The 25699-nt window shown below is 40.9% G+C and overlaps 1 protein-coding gene across 1 annotated transcript; it reads left to right on the forward strand.

The window, feature by feature from the left end:
• Positions 1–597: 597 nt before the first annotated feature.
• On the forward strand, positions 598–24836 carry bbox1 (butyrobetaine (gamma), 2-oxoglutarate dioxygenase (gamma-butyrobetaine hydroxylase) 1). Its single transcript, XM_078266497.1, has 8 exons — positions 598–699; positions 2577–3042; positions 3648–3762; positions 18054–18252; positions 19122–19227; positions 19420–19616; positions 20850–21016; positions 22892–24836. Exons 2-8 carry the CDS (start codon positions 2638–2640, stop codon positions 23050–23052), a joined length of 1350 nt encoding a protein of 449 aa, XP_078122623.1. The 5' UTR covers positions 598–699; positions 2577–2637; the 3' UTR covers positions 23053–24836.
• The last annotated feature ends 863 nt before the right edge of the window (positions 24837–25699 follow it).

The raw sequence follows: 25699 nt of genomic DNA on the forward strand, positions 1-25699 counted from the left end.
TCGCAAGTCCTTAAGATGGGAATTTTTCGCCGGGAATGCTGCATTTATTATATATATTCAAGGTCACTAGGAGATAAATGATTTCCTTTGGTGATCATTTTTCATTTAGGGCCACAAGCAGGTCAGTTTTTACCTATTCAGTGCTATTTAGCGAATGCTAGAATTAACATGATAAATATGAAATGCGGAACATCTGTGTTAGCATGATACTGAAGTTTGTATTTAGCTCAAACCACCACGTGCTGTCTCACAGAGTTCTGGCATGTGGACTCTCTACTCTTACTGTTGTTAAATTATATAAATATATATTGTGTTTGTACAGTTAGAGGGCCCCAAGATCCAATAAACCTGCCGCACCCCACCCCCTCAGAAACAATTGCACATGGTTGAGATTCAGACTCACAAATAGCAACTGCAAGGAGACATGCTCTCTCCTATATTTGCCAATTTGTATGTAGGGTGACACTTGTACTTTATCTATATTGTTTATTAAACACATCCGTGTTGGCTCAGGATTCCATTATCCGTTGCGATTAAAAAGTAGAGCAACGAATACACTTACTGTACAGTGATTATGTCATCCCGTACAGCCTCCCGGTCAACCTTTCACCCACTTTCTCTCTCACACACTGACAACAGCACCGGCATTTGTGTTGACGGCGCTCGTGGGGAAGAGGAACCGTAGACAAAATATTAAAGGTAACGTAACCTTAACGTTTGTTACTGGAAAACACTTTAGCTAGTTATTACTGCACTTTAATACATGAACTTGAAAGCAAACCAGTTAATAAACCCAGCAGTGGAAGAAGGTTAGCCTCTCTGTTAGCTTTAAAACTGAACGTGTGAAATGGATTAAAGGTTATATAGAAAGAGCCTGGGTGTGTTTGCGTTAACGTTAACTAGCTAGCTAGCTGACAACTAGCTTAGGCACTTCTTCAAAGCGAAATATCTTCTCCTGCTCTTCTTCCTCTCCTCTTGTTTTTATGGCTTTCAGACAGACAAACGAAATATACACATGTACTTATCAGTTAAGCTCTTGTCACCTGGTTGTATAGCTAAGTGAACTAGCTATACGACGGGTAGCTATGGTCATCAAACTCTTCTTTGGTTTTTTTAATCGATATAACGTTAACCTTTATGTCGGTCACGGGGTAATCAAACTCAAATCCACCCGAAATCAGAACCAAGCTTTTTTTAGTTAGTTAGTGGAGGCTGCTATATTTACTTTAAACATATGCAAACAAGTTACAGTAAGCAAGCAGAAGGACCCACACTTAAATAAAGAGGACTATAGATCATGAATTGGATTGAAAAGGCTAAGTTACACAAAAGCTTTGTCCTAAGAAGAGCAATACAAACAGATGGTCACAACTGACTGAATCAAATGAACAACATAACGAATCAACTGCTGTTGCTGGAATTCATGAAAGCTGCAATGATTCATATACTTGCTTAATTGGCAACTTCTTAAATGGGACAATTAGCTGCTTTCATTGTCTTAATATTATAGTAAATTAAATATATTTGGGGTTTTGACTGTTGGTCAGAAAAAAACAAGACATTTGATGATCAATTTGGGCTCGAGGACATTTTTAAGTGTCCTGATTTTGTTACTTTTTGATAGACCAAACAATCAAGAACATTATCAGCTGATTAATCAACTATAAACATAATTGTCAGTTGCAGCCCTAGTTTTAGTTTACATCATTATGAGGCTACTAATGTGTCTGTCATGGGGTAGTATCACATTGCCAGACCCTCCTCAATAGCGCTGCGGAGGAGGGTCTGGCTAGTGCACACAACATTCCTGGATGGGAGAAAAAACGTGATCTGGTTTATTGGCATTTCTTTAAACCAATCACGATCGTCTTGGGCGGTGCTGAGCGCCGGACGCAATAACGGTGCCTCTGCAAAATAGCCTCGGAAAGGAAACTTGTTTTGGTGGAACGTGTGTACGTTCAAAGGTTGTTTTAGTCGTGCAACAGATTGGACAGATAGTCAGGCTAGCTGTCTGGATTTACCCTGCAGAGATCTGAGGAGCAGTTAACCATAGTCCTCATAAATTGACCGGAGTTTTGAATGCCAACACAAAGAAAGCAGAAACTGACATCCGTCGAAAATGAGGGACATCCGGCGCCACCGGAGCAATCCCGTAAATTAATCGTCGTTGATATAGACTAGAGACAGGGAAACAACTGACATGAACCAGAAGAGAGAGTTTCTCAGAAATGACAGAATGCAGGCAATGAGACTATACATGCACCTTTGACCAGTACTTCTTTAGTTATTTTCTCTGCAGAGATAAGCTCAGGACTTTGTGTACACAGTATTATTTTGTGTGCAAGAAAGTACTTTTAATTGAAGAGCCCCTTCTCTGGGTGATCATTCCCATTCATTTAAGTCACAACAACATTGTTGTTGATGCTTTTTATTGTATCAGTGCATTATTTTTACCTTTCTCACATTGGCTCGTGATCGCAATTTATTCACCTAATGTTGGTAATTTGATACATTTGGTTTGTTATACAGCCATTTGTTTCATTGTATTGATTACCTTTCTCATATAAACTACATAGAGCTGGTGGCCCTTTCTGATCTGGAAACATAGCCTAGTTGCCTGGAGGGGACCATTCAGAAATGTGGATGAATACATTTGCACGTCTCGCCCTGCCTGCCCTGCAGAGAAGTACCTCTTCTATGGCCTGCCAGGCGTTGAGGGCTTGCCGTAGACCGGGGCGGGCTGCAGGTCCACTACCCTCTCGTCTGACTTCAATGCAGCTTCGTGGGCAGCAGACACTAGGGTCTGCCTCCCTCCCTCTGGCTCGCCACTCAGTGAGGCATGTCCGGGCTCTGGATGAAGAGAGGATGATGGAGGTGGAGTGGGAGGATGGAGGCCAAAGTCTGTACCCATTCACCTGGCTGAGAGACAACTGCCAGTGTCCACTGTGTACCCTGGAGTCTGCTCAGGCCCGGAAACTGTTGATGTCTGATCTTGATATCCACACAGGAGTCAACGTTGTGGAGGTCACCAATGATTACAAGGTAGGCTACTGCCATTATCTTTACACACTCTGTATTATAGTCTATATTAAGAGCAAAATATGAATGTTTAAATGACCCAAACTGGCTGTGTAATAGCCTCCACACAGTTTTACAGTTCCACTGGATGGTAAAAATTGACATTTTGGTTGCATTAGCTTTCGTTATTCCCTCATATTGATGTACAAGTTTGATAATACGGTTAATCTTTTAATAATTAAAACCAGTTTGGCCCTCTGACTTTATGTTTTGGGGTTGACGTCCCGTTCTTGTGAATATGATATCTCAGGACCCCCCCTGGAGGGAATGTTTTTCAAATTTGACACAAATGTCCACTTGGACTCAAGCATGAACTCATTCAATTTTGGGTTCAAAGGTACACACATTTTTGGCCTAACTGATTTAATTTCATGTCTAATAGGACAAAGTGATGACATTTTATATCCAAAAGGTCAAAGGTCAACTTCACTGTGACATCTCAATCTCAGAACAATCAGTTGATGGCCTAAGCAAATAAAACATTAAGAGGTGAAAACATGAAGAAGTAGAAAAGAAGAGCTAAAACATTATGGCCAATTGCGATCAATACGTTTTCTGTCTCTCCACAGGTGTCCATTGTGTGGCCCGACCAGCACACCAGTGTGTTTGACGCAGAGTGGCTGAAGAAACGCTGCTTCTCTGATGCTGCCAGACAAGCAATGCAAGAAGAGCTTTTCCTTAACGGTGAGTCTAGCTTTTATAGTTTTCATTTCAATTTTACAGTAAAAGTCTGTATTTTAGAATGTCATCTAATTGGGCTTGGGTTGGTTTTGAGGACCACCTCCTTTATGCATGTACAGCTGCTGTAAGTGCTCTACAGGGATTTGTCCTACAGAAATACACTCAGTCGCCACTTTATTAGGTACACCAAGCTTAAACTAACACAGTCTAATGCAACAGTTCTGCAATAAATCCTACTGTCATGGAAGTTATAATGTTCAGTTTTTGTTGAAGCTGTTTAAGAGAGGTGTTGATTCAAATGTATGGTCATTTTGAAGGTGCTGTTGTATTGTATTGTGTTATACTGACAAGTGGTTCTCTTATTTTATCCACCTCATTTATATTAATGAGGGTGGCCCAAATAACAAAACATCTCTCTATATAATGCAATGCAGTTCAGTTTAGCTAGATACACTTAATAAATTGGTTACTGAGTGCATGTGTATCAGGGGCCTTTTATGTAGAACTTTCATTCAATTTGTGATGTATTTGAAAACTACAATGTGCTTATCCCCCCCAAATTAATTTACCATGTGTATGGGCACATGAAGTTGGTAGTGTTGTACTTAAGATTAAAAAAAAAAAAAAATACACATAATACACTTAAACTGCTGACAAAGAAGGTCTGTACTGATTGGATTGCACCGGTCTGAAACTAATGATTACTTTTTAATTGATTACCCTGTTGTTGATCAAAGAGATGCTTTTTTTTTTTTTTTAATATGAGGCCATAAATCACAACGCAGCTGTTTTAGCATTAACAGGATGAACAAACGCTGTCATGTATTCCTGCATTTTCAAAGCGGTATCTGAGAACAGTCATTTGTCTGCTTGGCAGGCAGCGAGTGTTACCTGCTTGTATGAATAGTAAACAAGCTGGCCCGATGAGGCTCGTCACGGATGACACTTTCCATACTGTGACCACCAGTGCCATTATGAACGTCGTAGTTCGAAGAGGTCCAAACAAATCCGTGTTAAATCCAAGCAGCCCATTTATATTCTCAATGACCTGACAGATTTAATGCTTTATTTTTCAATACAGAAATGTGATTAAATAGTCAGTGTCATCAATGTTGACTCCTTAACACAAACATCAATACAGTAACACATTCACTGTAATTTATTGCAAAATACAAGCGGAGCTCTTTTTCACATTTTCCTTCCAGTGTCACCACATTGCAAAGTTGTTTGTGAAATTGAGTATTTTCCTGTGTGACATTTAGGGTCCTGTGTTGCACCCATCGCAGCGCGGCGCAAAGCCCGATGCAAGTGTCTTTGCTAGTTTAAGATGGGCGTGCTGGTCTTACAGGGAGGTGTGTTCAGGTGAATTCTTGGCGTATTGCTATCTTGAGGCAGCGGGAAGTGATCGCGCCATTGACCAACAAAAACCTGGTCTAAAGTCAATAGCGCAGCATTTCATTGTTATTTTAACAGCAAATTAGTCAAATGCGCCTAGGCTTATCCACAGCGCGCGCACACTATGCTTGTTACACACACACACACACACACACACACACACACACACACACACACACACACAGGGAAGCGCAGCAGCACACAAACCTGCAAAAGATTACAAATAAAAATTATTATTATTATTAATATAAATTATAAAATAGTATGTCAAGGGTAGTCAACTGAAAATAATTTCAGCCTGACATTAGTGTAAAACAACAAAAAGTGTAGTCTGTGATTTTGTTCTGGTTTAGTTTGACAAATGCTGCCATATTCAAGTAGATTTTGCTGACAATATTAAGCCTTACTTGTACTGAACCACGTCACAATTGTCTTAATTAGGTGTGTTTAATGCTTTTAAATTAAACACACTTTTAATTTATAAAAAAAAAAAAAAGGGACAACTTAAAGGAGAACTATACTTTGAATTTAGATGTAATGGTAAACACTTGGCATGTAGCAACAGTAGAAATTGAGTGGTTTTGAATAAAATGCTTGTTAACATCTATTATGTAATTAAGCAGTGCTCTCTGTGTGTGTGTGTGTGTGTGTGTGTGTGTGTCTGTGTGTCTGTGTGTGTGTGTGTGTGTGTGTGTGTGTGTGTGTGTGTGTGTGTGTGTGTAGCTGTTTTAATGAAAATGAGTGGACTTTCTCTCTAACCTTTTCCTGGGAAAAAAAAAAGATGCCTCTCATTTAAACTCTTCTTTCACCGTTTTTTCTTCTTCTCAGTAACATAACAGGGTTGTTAAGGAAGGAGTTTATTTTAAGACTGGAAATAGAACCAATTTTACAGTACATTTACAATGGCCCAATATGTTTTACAGTCTGCCAGACAGCAGAGGAGAAAGTTCAGCTGTGGAACAAGGTAGCAGCATTTCAGTGGAGCGGGGGATGGATTGTAGTCGGGTTTGTGTACACACACGTGGTCCTGAAGGACCCACAGGGCTGAGTGGCTCCTGCTCTGTTCCAGGCTGATTAAGGCTATGTGTGTGTGTGAGAGTGGGTGTTGTAGAACTCCTCCATTCATGTTGAAGTGTAAACAGATCCCCCCCATAACAATTTACAGACAGATAGTCATTATGTAGAGTAGACTTTTTTTTTCTCAGCTCAGAGCCAGGAGCGCTCCTGCACCAAAACACAATACAAGATGAAGTGCACACACACACACACACACACACACACACACACACACACACACACACACACACACACACACACACACACACACACACACACACACACACACACACACTCTCTATCTCTCTTTCTCTCTCTCTCTCTCTTTCTGGGTTTAATTATTTCCTCCTGAGTGTCAGCATGAAATTCCTTGCACCGAAAAGGTCTACATTCTCACAAGATGGATGATGAACAGCGTTAACCTCCGAGGATTTTGGCTCCTTACTTCTCCATGACGTTAACTCACTGAAGCGTAGTCCACAGTTTGAATTTCTGTTTCCTTTTTCATGCAGTGCACCTAGATTTTACAGGCCCAAGTATGCCTGTTAAAGTGTTCTCAACAGTGAAAGTTAAGCACACATGGGACACTGTGAGGTCAATATGAAAATTGGAGCTCTGGGGATATTATTCAGCCTTTACTATACCTCCTGCTTTTATGTCTGAAGTAATGTTTTTTTCTTCTGCTTTTACCGTTTCTATGGAGTTGTGCAACTCAAACCGCAATGCGTGGTTCAGCAGCAGCTATTATTGGAGTGAAACGTGGAAATAGTACTATTGCTAGTACTAAAAGGCAGATATTACATTATAATGAAAACGTTTTAATCTTGTATTATACAGTCCCAAATATAGAGATCAACAAGAAAGTGTTGAATTTGGGCTTCTTATCGCTTAAATTGCAATCATTCTCAGACAGATTTTACTTAGAAATGACTTAGTTCTTCAGGTAGGCCTTGATTTTAAAATGTCTACTGTAGCGTATTGGATGCACATGTGATTTGTCAGCATCTCTAGTTTATTGTCCTTGCACATCTACTCTACAGTAGTCATAACTGAACTGAGGAACAGTATGTTTGCATGTGAAACAGTGTAAAGCAGTGGACCTTCTGAAAGGCTGACGTCTGTATAAATGAGAGTCTCATTCAGACCCCCTTTCTGCCTCTGCCATATGGAAAACTGATTTAAAGTGAGGGTCAAATACAGATCTGCATGTTCTTACCAAACACAAGCTCACTGCTGTCAGTATTTCCTTCCTTGGGAACGAACAAATCCCTGAGCCTGTAGGTATGTATAACCAGGAATTTAACCTCAAACTGGCTGCTGTCCGAGACTAAGGAGTTCCTACAGATATTTCCTCACTCAATGTATAATATCCCAATATACAGTTGTTACTGTTTGGACACTATTTTTTTGTTTTTATTCCAGTGCATGGATTTTGGTTGTCAAGGTAGTGGCGTGGCTCGATGGCTGGCAATGTCTTTCGGTCAGAAATGTCCAGCCACTACTACCATTAAATTTGTCTTGTTTTGTCTCGTTTATTTATTTCTATTTCATTGGACAAACTTCTTCATGGGCCACTCAGCAGGTGGCGTCTTTAGTCAAATATTGAATTGGCTATTATACTGCTATGTGACAACCGTGCTGTCATATGTATTTGTGTTTAACAAACGCCTTCATTTCTGTAATCGTCAACACAAGCGTTGCATCTCATCTCATTCATTCGACCTTTGGAAATCACACATGCTGTTTTCTGGCTGGCATGTGCACTTTGAACCTTTCATGTCATTTGGAGGAGGGTGATGATGATGAATGGCTCTCGGGAAGACAAACAGCGTACGTCACTCACAACCTTATCTGCAATGACTCTTCCTTTTACCGATACATCTGTCAGTGATTTACTCTTAACACCTGCCAAATGCTTTTAATATTTAAACCATGTCATCTTCTCGGCCCCCCCCCCCATTTTGTGCCTGTCATGTTTATTTAGTCGGGGAGGGAATCATGACTAATTTCATGTCATGTTATTTAAAAGAGAGATGTGAAACAGGTTAAATGGCTTTTTCGAAAAAGTAAAAAATATGCCCAGACACACAGCTCACAGCCTTTTCTCACACACGTATCCACCAGCATACATCGGTAGTTTGTAAAAGGAGTTTTTGTTCTTGGCTTTATAACATTTCTCTTATTGAGAAAACTTTTTTTTGAATCGCTCGCCCTCAACAAGGCATAATGGCATGTCATTTCTAGGGGTGGGAATCTCTTGGCACCCCACGATTCGATTCAGAGGCCAGCGATTCGATTCTAAACCGATTATCGATGCATCTCAATGCAACAGTTTTTTTTATGTACATTTCCATGCGTGATATTTAAAAATATACATATAAATCTGAGTTTGCTACTCAGAGTTTGCTAATCACTTCCTAGACAAAGCAGCTAGACAAAGCTTAGATTTTGACATATACAGTATTTGTCACACACAAGTTTTAATGAAATGTTTTGTCTACTGAGGTTTTTTATTTTGTAGTCATTCCATGCTTAAAGGACAATTCCGGCGCAAAACGAACCTAGGGGTTAATAACAGTGTGTGTTACATGTTTCTGTCGCTCTCTGGGACATGTTTTCATGCTAATCGAATGTGTTTGTAGCTTGAAACAAGCTAGCGCGGACCACTGAGTAAAAAGATAGATTATAAAGACAGTCGCGTTCTCGTATACAGGCGGCCGCCGTCTTGGGAGCTACTGTCTTTCTAAACTGTCTGTACACTTACAATGTTCTCACTGATTCGGTTAACATTTAGGGACCCTCATTATGCTACCGTTGAAGTGTGGTGATATTTAGAGCCTTTTTAGTGGTATAAATAGCGATTAGTTTTTTCTAGTAGTCTTTTAGTCTTTCCCTGTGCCCCGAATACTAGCGTTGTAAGCTAACCAGCGGTCCGCGCTAGCTTGTTTCAAGCTACAAACACATTCGATTAGCATGAAAACATGTCTCAGAGAACGACAGAGTGGGTACACATCTGTTAACCCCTAGGTTCGTTTTGCGCTGGAATTGTCCTTTAAGCCTTAAACATGCTTGTGAAAGTCACCTTCTCTCACAGTAATCTCCCATGTCAGAGGTTCAGTCATTTAGTGTTTAAAGTTGGATAATTGGCTTCTTAGAACATGAAACATGAGGTGGTCAGATGTAATGTGATAAAGTAGATGAACAGCCTATATGTGTTTTGCCTAATTATTTTATGTATGTCTTATTAGATCATGTGTATATATACAAAATGTAATTTGTTTTTCCTTTTGGCCATTTTTTCTTGCCTAAACTCTAAAGAGTTGTTGTCCATTATCCCGTCCTCTTTCAGTCATTCTGTTTTCTGATTTGTACTTGTCTGGAGACAGTAACTTTTAAATAAAAATCAACACATTAAAAAAATGATCGATAATTAACAGAACCGAGCATTGAATCGTTCTAGAGAATCGATTAATTTTCCCACCCCTAGTCATTTCTGTGACACATTGAGTCATTTGCTGTCGTCACTCAGAGTAACTGCATCAAGTTGTACTAATGGAAGTAAGTACCACTGCCTGGCCTTTCGGGCCTGACATTTCTTTCTGCTCTGCATTTTAAGTTTGGTGAAGTTTTACACAGCGAGCAACAATGGTTGAATGACAAAAGAGCTTAAAGATTTACGCCTGTTTACTATAATCATTTGCAGATTGTTTTTGTTCCTTGCAGTAGATTGCTCATTTCATATTTTAGTAGCAGAACAAAAGCTCCATTTGAGCTCCATGTTTCTGATTAGGCTGATGTGTCGGTCTTAATAAAGTTGATTTTATTCTTCTTATTCCGTCTTGCACTTAGTTAAAATTGGGATTTTGTTCTTAATTTAGTTTCCTTGTATTGATCAATACTGCTGCTATTATATAAAGCCCTCTGTAAAAAGTTAACAATACAATATTAACAGATTCAATAATAATAGATTTTCTTTTATTCTAGAAAGTTCATTCTTGACCATGGACCATGGTATCTTACAGTGTAGTTTAGTCCAACACTTTCAAAATATGATGCAAGTATGTAAAAGCCTAGGGAAAGGAGTATGCTGGACAGATTTTGTAAAATTTATGGTACATTTCTCAAGAGTGAGATTGACTAAAAACAATGAGTCACTAAAGGTGCAATGAGATTTCTAACTGTAACAGCTGTCTTCCTCTGACCTGCCAAAAAAACATTCCTAGTTACTAGTCGCAGCCAAATTTTGGCCTTACTTTAGCGGCTTGTTTTTGTACAGATTTCACAAAAAATGTACGGACAATAGGTGCTTTCCGACCGGATAGTACTTGTACTTTTTAGAGGAAAAGTACACTTCTAAGCAGTTCTAAGAACTACTCTCCCCCAAAATCTCTTTTTCCGTTTGCATTCCCACTGGCCAAGTGGCCATAGGGACTGGTAGGAGGGGTAAGGGAGTGACGCAAGCACGGTAACGATCTTTATAGCATCGTCACTAGACCTTAGCGCCACATACAACAACAACAAATGATGCTAATACTTGTGCACTTTTCCTATTTTAAATGCACGTCCATTCTCGTAGTAATTCACGTAATGTTTTGCTCAACACAGACGGGGCTTTATTATACTCGGAACAGACCCCGCCTCTGCCTGCTGCACTGTGGACGTGTGTGTGTGTGTGTGTGTGTGTGTGTGTGTGTGTGTGTGTGTGTGTGTGTGTGTGTGTGTGTGTGTGTGTGTGTGTGACGGCCGGCGAGCCGCAGGACACGTGGAGTTTAACTCCAAAAAGACAGTTAACCACGGGTTCCCGTTAATCTTATGATGGACATGTGTTGTGATATTTAAACGAACGAACCGTCAACAGCGAAATCAAAGCCTCTTATTTACGAGAGCGGTCTGAGAGACCTCCAGCTTACAGCGAGGTGTCTGAGCATGACTGGCCGAGCGACGAGCGCTTGCTGGCTGTCGCCTCACTTCATGGAGCTTCTCAACTCCGAAAACTTTGAAGCAAATTGTCAATTCGGCATCAATTTTCGCAAGACTGCCTATATTCGAAATCTAAACAGTTAATTTCTCGCCTAAAACGTTGTCAGAAGTGAATTTAATGACGAATAAGATGGTGAAAATTGTTAAAAATGTCCCATTGTTCTGCATGTCCCGTTGCTCTGCCTGCAAGTTCCGAGTTGGCAGTGGGCATGACTTATAAGTTCGAGACCCTGCTCTGAAGTAGGAGCTAAAAAAGTACGCTACAGTGGCCAGAGGAACTTAAAAATCCCCAAATTTTTCCTGTCGGAACACGACAAAAAAAGTGTTCTAAGAACGTTTAGTTCTAAGAACTGCAAAAATCCCTCCGGTCGGAAAGCCCCCAATAGTACTTTTGAAGAAGCCTTTTAATTGTTTTAAAGTGCAGGATGAAAACATTTTGTGCAGCAGCTTTTAGCTCTTTTGCTCAAAAGCCTTAAAATGAAATTATAATTTCCACATCCACATAGCTTTGAAGGTCATGTGTAAATTTCATCTGCCCATGTACATGAGCATCTTTGCTTTACTCTTTGTGGGTGTCTATGTGCAGACGAAAATGTATGACCACAAGCAGTTTGCACATGTCGACACATCGGCCTATGCAGACACCCAATGTCGTGTAAACGGAACAGTTTGCACGCCCTCTTTCAGTGTTTGCATTATTTTGAAGTATATTCAGCTATTTAGAGGAGCCTGCCCAAGAACCAAAGGGGAGCTGAAAATAGTGGTATCTTTAAATACACATGGGACCCATTATACGCCTGGCTTTTAGTCAGTTTAAAGACTTTGTTTTTATTTATTTTTTTTTATTTTTTTACTATTTTTAATACATTATTCTTTTTTAACTTTTGAAGGGGATATACTCAAATACTCAAAAAAGTTGTGCTGGTATTGTCTCCACACAGCTCTCACAAATTCTCCAATTAATGAGAGCCATGTGGAACAAAATCAAGTTTGACCAATTTTCTTTGTAGTTTGCAGTCTGGCTTGTGACAATATTGATTTTTATTTCCTGTTTTAAATACCTTCAATATACGTCAATTATTGTATGCCATTTACGGTAAACTTCTGGACTAAACAGACTCAGTTGAGTTTGGACTTTTCTCTATTAATTCTACTGACTGATTCTATAACTCAGCCAAGTAGCAGCTGATTTGTCAACTCCCTGTCTGGCTGGTGATTCCCCTTTGCCATCTGGTCTGAATTTAGCCTTCTCTGTCATCACTCGTCAGTTGACAGAGAAGGCTCCTGGAAACATAACTGCGGAGGTCCTTCCATGGAAAAACTGTTTTCCCCGAACCGGACAGTCACTTCACACACCATTTACCGCTTCAGCAGAACCGTCTTTCCAAACACGAGATTACATACACATGTACATATGGTGCGTTATCAACCAGCAAGGAATTTGACGAATCTAAACTGTAAACTATGAGTGTTTTTCATTTGTCAAAATTAGCTTTTATCATTGTGTGCTATTATGGACTATTGACAATAGTCATAAATAATGATGGTTAGCCAAAGCTTCCACATATCAGATGTCTTTTTCAAGAGAAACTAGGCCTCGTTTCAACAAATTTCACTATTTTTCACCCACACAGTTTATTTTTCACAGTGTATTCCTGTAATTCCTTTAAGGATCAACTATATTTGGGTTAAATCCATTCCCTTTGTCATCTCTTTTGAAATTCCAACACCTTTACATCAGACTGCACATAAAGCTTGGTAAATATAATGATTGGATTTTTCATTTCTCTGGCAAGCCAGACCTCCTGCTTGGCGCTTTATACAATACTGAAAGCATTGAGAATACGTTGGCAAAAGGGACATCATTCGAAAAACTACTGCAAGGCTCTGTAGAATTTTGGGAAGCTAAACTTGCTGATGGAGAAAGAGTTGTGTTTGGATTAGTGTGTGTGTGTGTGTGTGTGTGTGTGTGTGTGTGTGTGTGTGTGTGTGTGTGTGTGTGTGTGTGTGTGTGTGGAGGGCCTGCAGCTCTCCAGTGAGAAAACACTGCTCACTCTGTCTCCTCCAAACTGGGAGTGCAGCGGTTGGCTGCTCTGTCATCCAGGTATGTTTCACAGATAAAGGTGTGTTTGTCGAATTAGTGGAGGGTGGAATGAGTTTCTTGCAGCACCGGTGACATATACGTCACACACAAACACACATTACGCACATTGTGAAAACACAAACACACATGCTAATTGTTGACTGGAATATAACTAGGAACACTGTTTATTTTTTACTTTTCAAATGTCTGGTGCAAATAGGATTATGTTAAAACGTTATGCCTGCTATGACAAAAACTATGTTTTTCACAAGTAAACAGTTTACCAAATATATTGCTAAACCCTCTTTAAAACAAGTAATTTAGTTGCTCTTAAGTTTGGCAGGCTAATTTAGTTTAGCAAATTGCATAAAATTAACACTAATGAATGCACAACATGTTGCCACTATGGTAATGTAATGGGTGCTATGTCTTCTCAAGAACACTAATCATTACTCATTAAGCAGATTTAGTTCTTGCAGCTGTGAACAAGCTGTGTTGGGGGTGAAGAAGCCTGCTTAAATAATCTGTATTCACCTACACATGAAACAGTGTTAATGATTTATTACTTGCTGTCATTAATGGGGAAGTCAAAAGTTGCTTTATTCCGTGGTGAGGAGAAGTATTTAAAACTCTTACTTTAGTAAAAGTAGCGACACTTGGCGAAATATAAGAATATGTTTCAGGTAAGATTTATGTGTTGAAAATGTCACTTAAGAAAAAGTACGTGTATTATGAGTAAAATGTGTTTTAAAGTACCAAAAGTAAAAATATTCATAATGCAGAACAATGGCTCTAAGTGGGTGTTATACTATTGTATATTATTGGATTCTTATTACTGGTGTATTAATGTGTAAGTGGCATTTTACTGTCAAAGTTGGCCAAGGCACTCATTTATATATGTATGCCTTATGTAGCTACTGTTAGGTAGTTTCATTTGTAAAAATGCATCATATTTTATAAGATCATAGTATGTTTTGTGCATGAAATCTTAATGTGTTAAGTAACTAGTGACTGCAGCTGTCAAATAAATACATAGAACAAAAAGTATTATATTTCTAACCTAATTGTAATGAAGTACAAGCATAAAATGGGATGAAATGGAAACACTTGGGTAAAGAACAAATACCTCACTCTGTAATAAAGTAAAGTACTTACATTCCACCACTTTATTGATACTAAAACATCACTAAAATCAAATAAGTATCCAAGAATGGCATATTTAGAGATCAGATTGCAGCTGAAATAAGGCAATCTTATTCTATTTTATTTCCGTATAATCTCTAAAATGTGCTTCTAGTATAAACAGCAGCTTGAATCTAATTTATAAAGCCCATTCTTTCTTTAAAAAAAAGGTTGTTTCTGCCCATCTGGCTTTGAGCCTTCCATTGTGCATTCCACACACGGCCCATTGAAGGGAGCTGATCCGAGCTCTGTGATAAAACGTAACCAAGTCAAAACAAAAGCTCTCTGGATAACTGCAGTGACTGAAACAAAGCTTTGAAGGCTCTCACAGCTGCAGAGGAGAGCGACGCAGCCCTCTGAGCTTAAACAGAGCACAGTGAGGACAGAGCCAAACTGCCATGAGCTGCCTGACAGCCACAGGAGCCACGGCTTCAGGTTTCCTCATTTGGAAAAGCCACTGTAGCAGACCACGACCAAGGGGGAAACGGGAGAGGGGATTATGCCCATATACTATCTTGTCAGACTGTCAGCGGGGTTCCTTCAAGCACACACCAGTACAGCCCTTCCTGTGAAAACCACAGTGTTATTTACACAGATGAGCAAATGTACTTAAACCAGCTTTAACAAGCAGTGTAAACAAGCTGTGAACACAACATTGACATACAGTTTGAGAATTTAGCAACATTATCATTCATTAGGAGCTGTGTTTTTGGCCACTTGGTGAATAATAATAATAACTAATAACTTAATTTCTTTAGCTGCCGATTGCTCCACTATTTTCACCAGCCAGTCTCTAACTGTGTCCGTCTGTCGCGCTGAGCGGGTAGTGTACAGTGTTTTTTTTTTAAGAGCTTGTTTGTTTAAAAAAACTGCAGTTTGCTGCGGCTGAAAACAACGCTATGAGAGCTGTGATTCTAAATCTGTTATAAACACGGAAATATCAGTCCTATGATTTGTCCTTTTATTAGTTATTGCAATATTGCCTGGGCTAGCGCACACCAAACTAAGCTGCAACCGATGTTTCGTTTACAAAAGCAAGCGGCCAGAATCATTGGCTCCTTAGCTCCAAAGAGTCACACGTCAACCTCTGTTTCACAAATTTGGCATTCTTAACATTTATCAAATCAGTGATCTTCAAGTTGCCCAATTTGTTCATGGATCATTAAACAAAACACTACCTTTGAGTTTATTGCCATCATTTTTACCCCTAATCATCAATTTCATAATTATCCCACTCAAAAAGCAGCCCAGCTTTGCCTCAAACCCTTGAGGATTTTCTGGGTCTTTTTTTGTTATGTAACACTGTTGTTTTTCTACATGTGCTAAATGAATCAAATCAAAACAAAATCAGTAAAATGTCAAAAGTAAAAGTTAATATCAGAATGGCCCCTTTCAGTAACTGTAGCTGTCGCATAATTGCAGTGGAGAAGAGTATTTCCTTCTGACATATGTTTGAGTAAAAGTACAGGAAGTAAGTTGTAAGTACGCTCAATGGTGTTTTAAGCCCCCACCGTCGACTTCTAGGCACCTAACCCTAACTCTTGTCTAACCCTCGTGCCTTCCATGCAGCATTGCCTGGAAGACGACGTTGGGGGCTTAAAACACCAAACGCTGTACATTACTTAAATAAATGATGTACCTTTCCACCATTTGTAGCTCAGTTTTTTTACCGGCTCTGAATATGACCAGATTTGTATCTACAGCATAGTTGGGGTGAAAAAGCCCTTATTTGTTCTTTAATCTGGTGCCAGTGTGAGCTGACAAGAGACTAAAAAAAGAACTTTCTTCTGATCATTCCCATCTAAGATTTGCAATTAGCCTTCCCAGTTAAAGTACATGTGAGGAGCTGTTTATATGATTTTATATGATTAGAAGGCAGATATTCATGCAAAGTTCTCATCTTTTTTGTTTGACCCGGCCGCCACGGTGTGAACTCACTTGACAGCAACGAGCGTGTTCCAAATGAGATGCGTGCTAAACTGCAGCCAGGGCTGCACAGCTGATGTAAATGCACACAGCGTCCAGCGCCGTAGCCTCTTTGTCACGGGTGACACCCTGAAATGCGGAGTCCAAACACCGCCGTGCCTGTACAAGATATCCAGGTCCAGTTTCACAAGAGCAATTGTAACATCCAGGCTTGACCTTTGCCCCACTTTTTGGTTTCCCTCCGTCCTCTTGACAAGTTTTAACAAGCGGGGGAGTTCCTGACCCTTTGAACTGTGCAGCCAGAAGCTGATAATTTGTGACAACGGCTTGGAGGGCAGTCTGCGAGTCATGATGACCACTGTGTTTCTGACTCATTTTCATCAGTTTCTCGGTTTCATCTCGCGTGCTTTGTGCCTCCCTGCATCAACGAGGCACTAAAATTCCTAAAACAGTAAATCTTTTTGGCCTTCACAGTCACATTGTCTTCTAACGTTTTTTTTTAGACACTTGAGGATGATAAATTATGCATAGAGGTTCAGTGAGCTCGCCTTGCTGTGTGTCCGTCTCCTGCTGACTCTAGCCTTGTAATGTGTTTGTGATGCAGCCATTTGGTTGGCAGGTACTGAAAAGCGACACGAGGACGAGACACAAACATCAGACAGACAGGTACACAATCTCCTCAGCTAAACCCCCGTCCTCCTGCAAATGTACTTAGCAGCTGTTCCTGTGCAAGTCACTGGAGAGAGGCTGCATGGAAAAAAGGAGTCGAGCCAGCTGGGTGGAGAGCAGTGGGAGGATTTTTTCCACTTCTGTCTGTCTGTCTGATGGAGACGGGCAGATTTTTCTCAGCGTGATATTCATCTTGGAAGTGCGTTGACTACTGCATGCAGTGGCAAGCTGCAACGTTTTTTTTTTTTTTTTTTTAAATGAAAGACACAGGAGACCAAAAATAAAGTTACACGCACTGTCACACTGCTAGCCACTTCTAAGGTTTTCTTCTTCAGTATTTAGTTCCATTTTTAAGCCTGGCAAAAACAACTACACATTGATAATGTGTTTCGTTCAATATACTTGACTTGCTTTCCTTTGCCTGTAGCACACCAGACAGCGCTTCAGGCACATTATTCAACTTTCTTTCCGCCATCTCGGTAAAACAATGTGTCCTAAACGTAGCGATAAATGTTGACGGAATGTATATGGGAATGGGCATGCTCTATACTGTAGCTCATTCCTGCTGCACACCAGGATGGTTCTGGTCTTCTTTTTTTTTTTTTGTTGTTGAACCAAACAATGGGATAAAGTTGAGGCAGGTGTCTAAGTGAAAACATTAAGTATCTCCGTGCATTCAAACTTGTTATATCTGTGAATTCTGAATGTGGCTACAATTCATGTCCATGCAAAAACCTAACCTAAGAAGAAGAAAAAAGAATGTGATAGCTGATAAAGTTGCTATGATACAAATCAGTTCTGTTGTTGTTGTGCAGTGTTTGTTAAACAGAGCAGCTACAGGCCAGGACAAAGACAGACTGTTCGCTGGAAAAGCTTCATGTCGGTGCATTGCAGACACACGGCTTATTTCTTGTCAGACAAACAAAAAAACACCTGACTGTATTTATGTAAATCCCCACTATGATGAAGTGACATTTCTTCCACATGCTCTTTCTCAATTCAGAGCGTTATTATTGGGACTCCAAACTGCGCATTCCCACGGCCAACTACCAGGAAGTCCTCCATGACGATAAGGCGGCGCTGGCCTGGCTCTTGGCCCTGCGACGTGTTGGCATCGTCTACCTGAAGGGGGCTCCGGGAGAGCAAGGCCAAGTGGCCAGACTAGCTGAGCGGATTGGTTATCTCAGGCTAACATTCTATGGGTAAGACTCTGTGACGTTCAACCATTTTTTCTCGTCATCCCCAGCCAAGCCACTGTTTAATAATCTGACTCCCCACTAAATCCCGAACTGCAGACATTTCCACTGATCATATTTGAAGCTGGAGCAGAGCCCAGGAAGTGTCATTAGTCAAAATTAAACACAACTTGTATTTACATCCCTTTTCCAGGGAATCGGGGGGACAGCTAGTTTGATGAAAGAAGTCCTTAGATTCTCACTTTACAACATTAATGTTTAGGAAAACGTGTCCACCAGTCAATTATCTGTGGCTTTGATTCATTTTGTTTCCACGGAGAAGCTTAGAGAGGGTCTGTTGGCCCTTTCAGCACACCGGAGTTCATCACTTTGACTTACTGCAGTGCTGATTACTTGAGGACAGAGACGGGGGGGAAAACAACCTAAGAGCATTCCAGCTTTTTTAAGCTAGAGGAATTACCTGGTGCACTCAGTCAGAACAGAGGTTTGGAGCGTAAAGCTTTTCCACTGCCAGCGGATGAGCTCATACTGCTGGAAGTAAAGACACTGCAGACTAAAGCTGAAGGCCCGCCATCAGAGAAACTAGAGAAACCAGAGCGTCTTATGAGTCGGGCGTCCAAACGAGCCATGCAAACAGAACATTGAAGATAACTTTACCTCATTAGCGCTCGACTCCTACTGCATCTCAATGAAGTGTCTACTTCAGAGACTACAGTCTTATGCATTCCTGTGAAGCTGCCCACTTTCCCCTCAGGGATCCCTGCAAAGTTCATGTCATCCCATCCTTTTCTCCACACACCCTAATCATCGCTGCTTATCTTCAAAGTGAAATAATTAACGGGGAGGTTATTAATAAATGTTATCTTTGTCTTTAGGCACACGTGGCAGGTCCAGGACAAATACATGGCAAACAATGTAGCCTACACTTCAGGAAGGCTCAGTCTCCATTCCGACTACCCTGCATTGCACTTCGCACCTGGAGTGAGTAAAAATCGGACTCATATGGTATATTTAGAGGATTAAACTGCACTAAACGGATATGGTATCACTTATGCATTTATGCGCTGCTTTTATATGTTTGTTTCGGTCTGCTGGCATTCGTCTTTTATTTCGTTAAGAGTTGTAAAAACGAGCATTTGTGCGGCATGTGTGTGTGTGTCGTTGCTGTTGTAGGTGCAGTTTCTGCACTGCATCACCCAGGCCGAGGCAGGAGGGGAGAGCGAGGTGGTGGACGGCTTCCACATGGCCGAGCAGCTGCAGCGAGAAGACACAGAGGCCTTCAGGACACTCAGCTCGCTCCTCGTGGACTACACCGACACGGGGACGGACTACTGTGACTTCATGCTGCAGTCCAAGAAATGCATCATCGAGTAAGTGGCGATGGGCTTTCAGATCACCGGTTGTTTGTTTTTTTTATTCCCCCACTCATTTGCTATCTCTATATGAAGCAGAAACAGACCTCGCACATTTCTTTGAAGACTTTGTGTGTGGCATTTGAAATGGGACACTGCCATCTGCTGTTCAGAGGTATTATGTCCACATATACTTTAAATGGCCTCCAAAACCATGTGGAACAGAAGATTGGTCAAGTCAAGTCACATGTAAGCACAATAAATAAAGCACTTTTAAAGAGAGCAGTGTGTTATAGCAGCACAATAATATCGATCGTCGTAACAACCACATTTGGGTCTGATGTTCATGTGTCCGCATACTTTTGGCCATGTAAAATACCTGACGAGATCAGTCGAAAACACCATTCAATTAATGTGTCCTTCAAATCCTTCTCTGGGTAAAAGGACTGGAACCAAGTGATTTATTTTCGTAATTGATAAATCTATTGATTATTTTCTTGTTTGAGTCTATAAAATGTCAGAAAATATGGAAAATTCCTGTCAAGTTTCCCAGAGCCCAAAGTGACGTCTTCAAAATGCTTGTTTTGTCCAAACAGTCAAATATCCCATAGTACTGACTGTGCATTTGTGAAAGAAAGCAGCAAACCTTCACATTGATTTTCGCTATTTTCTGAAATGTTCCATACCAGATGATATCAGCTTATTCAATAATAAAAAATAAAAAAAAAAGATCATTAGTTGAAGCCCTACTAGCGAATTTGGCACGTTTGCTAGATATGACTTAAATGTTTAATCAGTTATCAAAATTGTTGCCAGTTCATGTTTTGTAAGTCTTCCGGGATTGCTCCGGTGCCGCCGGTAATTCATTCATTCACTCTTTTCTGCCGGATGTCCGTTACCTTCCGCTTTCTTTGTGTTGGAATTTTAAACTATGGCTAACTGCTCCTCAGATCTCTGCAGGGTAAATCCAGACAGCTAGCTAGACTATCTGTCCAATCGGAGTTTCCTGTTGCACGACTAAAACAACCTTTGAACGTACACGTGTCCCTTCCCGAGGCTATTTAGCAGCGGCACCGTGTCTCAGTCCGGCGCTTAGTGCCACCCGTGACGACTGTGATTGGTTTAAAGAAATGCCAATAAACCAGAGCACGTCTTTCTCCCATCCCGGAACGCTGTGCGGATTAATTGACGTTAATAGTCGTCTTTGTTTTTCATCGAACGTTTCTGTCCTTCCCTGTCTCCTCCGAGCAGCGTCACTGCCGACGGCCGAGTCGAGAGGATAAACTTCAACAACGCCACCAGAGATTCGGTGCTGGACCTCCCCGTGCATCAGGTGCAGCCCTTCTACAGAGCGCTGAAGGCCTACGTGGATATCATGAACCGGCCGGAGAACGTAGTCACCTACAGAATGATGCCAGGTCAGTGTGCACCTCTGTACACTCTACCGATAGAACAATAACTAGCACAGGGAAATGTGTCTGTAAAGCTTAACATCACAGTTACAGTCTTCTGAGGCTTTACGTACCCGAAATTATTATTCAGCGGCTGAAAAATTCAAATAAGACAGGACATGGAAAAACGTCAGTGAGGCTCTGAGAGAGAAGGATCCACTCTGCAGGATACTCAGGCTTGTAGTAAACAGGACACGGCACAGCGGCCTACAACATCTTTGTCATCATCACGGTCACTACAACATCAGTCAGTTTTGTCTCGGTCACTGTAGACCTAATCAAATTACCTCGAGGGTGGGGGCAACCCTCTCTAAATAATCACTGCTCAGCAAAGTCTGCAGCATCAAGTGACAGAGAAGAAGTAAGGGCTCCAGCACACTGCCTGCGTGGCGTGTCCGTTTTTATTTCGGCTCCCACGTTAACAGGTTAGAGCTCGCACGCTGCCTGCATGACCTGCTCGAGCCGCGCCGAAACCGTGTGCATGCTAGATATGGGACCGACGCCTATTTTTCACGCAAAGAAGAGTTTCCAGGCAAAATAGAATACGAAAAGATGTTTATGTCATTTTGATACGAATACATTTCATAAATGACATTTTGTTGTTTGGAAGTCTCTAGGTTTTGACATAAATGCAAATAAAAATGTAATTTAAAAAGTATTGATTTTCAAATATTTAACCTGTCAATACAGAACGAAATATTCTGTAGCCTATTTTGCCGTCAATACTGCCAATTATCAACTCCCATTTATCAATGGGAAACATACATGTGTACAGACAAGGCTAGCAGCAGCAGCGCCGCGTCAGACACGTTTCTGGTGTGCAAAGACATATAAAACACCACGCCCGCGCCACGCAACTGACACGCAACAGAAGCGCCACGCCCGCGCCACGCCGGCAGTGTGCAGGAGCCCTAATGCTATTGTACCAGACATTAAGGACATCAAAGCGTAGCAGCATGGTGCAATAAGTAGGGAGACAGTGTTTCTGTGTTTGGACAGCAGCAGCCAGGGCTCACGCCTCCATCCTGATGACGCGTCCTTTGAGGTTGCTTAAAGGGTTCAGCGTGCTTCAAACACACCTGTTTGTAGGTGTCGTCTAACCACGTCAAAGTGTTGAACTCGTTTTCCAAATAGCCCCACTCAAGGGTGGAGTGAAAAGCCCGCCGTCTTGGAGAGGAGCGAGACGCGAAGAAACGGCCATTCTCTGAACCCCTAGTCTCGCATTGCCAGACCCTCCTCCACAGCGCTGCGGTGGAGGGCCTGGCTGCTCCGGTTTATTGGCATTTCATTAAACCAACCACAGTCGTCTTGGGCCGCGCAAAAAGGGCCGGACGCAGGTACGGTGCCTCTGCAAAATAGCCTCGGGAAGGAAACTTGTTTTGCTGGAACACGTGCACGTAGGGAGGCGAGCTTTGGAATTTAAACGGCTGTCGAGTGTTTGATGAGAATTTTACTCAAAAAAAAAAAGAAGATAAATATTGTCGGTTCTAGCTCGGAGGATGTTTCCCCGAATCGACCGGAGTTTAGAACGCCGATACAAAGAAAGCGGAATGGGACGGGCTTCCGGTCCAACCGGAACCGCCCCGTAAGTGAAACGTCGTCAACATAAGATTACTAAACCCCTTACCTGGACGGTCCAATCATAAATTAGCAATTGTAACTAGGCACGGCATTACATACACGTAACATTAGCATGTCTGGTTTAACTACTTTCCTGCCTACAGCTGTAACCGATTGTTGCTTCCAAGACCGAGAAGCATTTAGTTCCTTACTGAAATGAGGATCAAATGATAATTACCTCATACCTTCGTAACTGATGCGTTTGGTGTTGTTGTATTTCAGGCGACATAGTGACCTTCGATAACTGGCGTCTGCTGCACGGGCGAAAGAACTACATCAGCCGGCCCGACAGGTTGCGACACCTTGAGGGCGCCTACCTGGACTGGGATGAAGTCATGTCTCGCCTGCGGATACTCCGCGCCTCGGTCCACGGGAACATTTGAGCTCCGATTTAGAGGTGAACGAGTGGCTTTAATCTGCCAGTTAAGCTCAGCGTTACACAGAGGGCAAAGTGCAAAGACATTGAAGTATCTGACAAGTCGACCGCTAACTCTCGTCAAGCATCCAATCTGAAATGAAATTTGAGGAATTACACAATGATTCGGAGTGAGGATGCTTTCCGAAGTCAGCTACATTTAAATGATAGCAACTTTCTAAACATGTAACATAGTGCAACACTTCAATGCAAAGATTATGAAAAACACCTTGCTTTCAAATGTTTAAGGTGCTTTTTGGATTCAGTCATAGGGACTAGTGACTAATAAGTTTCATAAGCTTAAATGTCCCTGAGTACGGCACATGATTATTTTTAAGATAATTCATCACGCCCAGTTCTCTGGTTAACTATTTAGCAACCTGGCTGCCTCAAAATACCTCTCTATTATCTATGTAACACACTCTAATCACAGACTTATGTTTTTCATGACAATAATACATTTCAACGTATTGCTCACCACAGTCTATAGTAAACTGTTGGGTATATTACTGTATATAGGGAGTAGTGAACGTGGGAGTGAGTTCAGACAGAGCCTTTATGTAAAGGTTTTTTTTTTTCTTACCGCCTGCAACACTATCTTGCTACCTCTCCTACACCCACCAATCCTGTGCCTAAACATTCATTCTGTAGAGTTGCAGTCTGAAGTAAAATTGCCTTAAGTATAGTAGCTGCAATGCACTGTGAAGTTTCTGCAGTTCAACCAAAATTACAAAGACACGTGTACGGTCTACTTAACCCTAGTGGCATCTGGCCAAACAGAAAAGTTTGGGTTCCATTTTCCCTCGCCACTGTCGCACTAAGTGCTTGCTCTTGGGGGAAATTGTTGGGTCTTTGTAAATTATAGAGTGTGGTCTAGACCTACTCTATCTGTAAAGTGTCTGGAGATAACTCTTGTTATGATTTGATACTATAAATACAATTGAATTGAATCTGCTGAGGTTTTGAGATACAGTGTGCCGTGAATGTCCAGTGATGCATTTCTAGATTTAGGATTGATCAATATCGTCACAAAGCTGAATACTAGCCTGTTAATCTTCGCTAAAAACAGCAAAGGACAGCAAAGATACACTTTTGAAAAACCTGCTAATGCCTTAATGTGCCTCTATACAGGATGATTGAAATATCACGTTGCTAAAACTCGACAGCAAGTTCTCTTTCCAGAAATGATGCCCTGATTATCTGTATAAGCCACAGATGTCACCGTGGAACTCTTCATCAAAGGGAAACTATTAACTGGGAGTTCTGTGCATTATCCAGACGTTTAGAAAGTTAAACTGAACGTTTTAAGCGGCACACATTACCTTTTTTCACCCCCAGGAGTTTCAGACAAAGCTATCCTGAGCATCCAAGATCCAAAACTATCCACATGGCTACCATGGTTAAGTGATACATTTTTTTTTTGTAATACAAGTAAACTGATCCTTCAAATAACCATAAACTGTTTTGATGATGTTCTTAAAACGGCACAATGTGCTCATGTTTCAATACGGCCAGTTGGGGATGGATGTATTCTGTATTCTTGCTCACTCACTGCTGTTACTGAAAGAAAATATTTCGTCTTCATCTTCTTCGCTAGAAAACCCTACCACTTTATTTCATTTGTATGTAACCTAACAAAAGACAATGTGGATGTAATTTCCCAAAGCCAAAGTCAGTGTGATCAGGCGTGCACAGACATGCTTTACCAGTGATGAGTATGATTGATGTTTATCCTCTGTGGATGATTTAAAAGGAACTTTAATCAACAACTGCATTTCGCACATTCAAAACTAAAGACAAACCTCCAGTCTTAATACTTTTACTGGTTGTGCTAGTGTTCAATATGGACTCAAACTATTAAACAAACTTGCATTTTGTAGAACAAGTTTGTCATTATTCTTCTTTCATAAAAGGACGATGAACTAGGCTGAGCTTTATTTGCGATAACTTTTATTATATTGCCAAAGCTGTACATATTCTATAAATACTTTTTTTTTTTCAAATGCTGGAATACTTACTCCTGGCATCTCTTTTCATTTATTCCCTCCCATTACAGCAGCCAGCTAGTACAATGACAGGGTTGAGTTGTAATACTCAGAGTTTAAAAAAACAATGTCCTTTTTAACTTAGGCATAAAGAGCTGTGCCCCAGTCCCAAACCAATGTTAGAGATCCTTCAGATCGAGTTCGGTCTCATTTATATATTATTTATATATAATATATTCATTAATGAAACAGCATATTCTGAATATCCTACAGATTATTTCTTTGCACAGTTAAATCACTAAAAATACAAGCATGTCAATCAAAAAAAAAAAAAATTTTTTCCAGTGATATAGCTATACCCATATATTGCTGATCTGGAGAAACTATTCACCACATGGATGCACAAGCACACACAAACTCGCACGCACGCACGCACACACACACACACTCACACTCTCACTGTGAAAGTAAACGGGCCAGCATTAGGACCAGATTCAACTGTTCTTTACTAATACGGAACAGAAACAACATTAAGACTTAATCTCTGGAATCGCTGTTAGGCTTTAAAACGTCTAAAGGATCAATCACAGGACGGAAACTGCTGCTGGTCGGTTTGGAGATTTTTGTACT

Source organism: Sander vitreus, chromosome 1, assembly GCF_031162955.1.
Source record: "Sander vitreus isolate 19-12246 chromosome 1, sanVit1, whole genome shotgun sequence".
Lineage (NCBI taxonomy): Eukaryota > Metazoa > Chordata > Actinopteri > Perciformes > Percidae > Sander > Sander vitreus.

Excerpts from the sequence above, each read along its gene's own strand:
- bbox1 (XM_078266497.1), top strand. The coding sequence starts at position 2,638 with ATGTGGATGAATACATTTGCACGTCTCGCCCTGCCTGCCCTGCAGAGA. Across the intron at positions 3,043-3,647 it reads AGGTCACCAATGATTACAAG|GTGTCCATTGTGTGGCCCGA; the intron begins GTAGGCTACTGC and ends GTCTCTCCACAG. Across the intron at positions 21,017-22,891 it reads CACCTACAGAATGATGCCAG|GCGACATAGTGACCTTCGAT; the intron begins GTCAGTGTGCAC and ends GTTGTATTTCAG.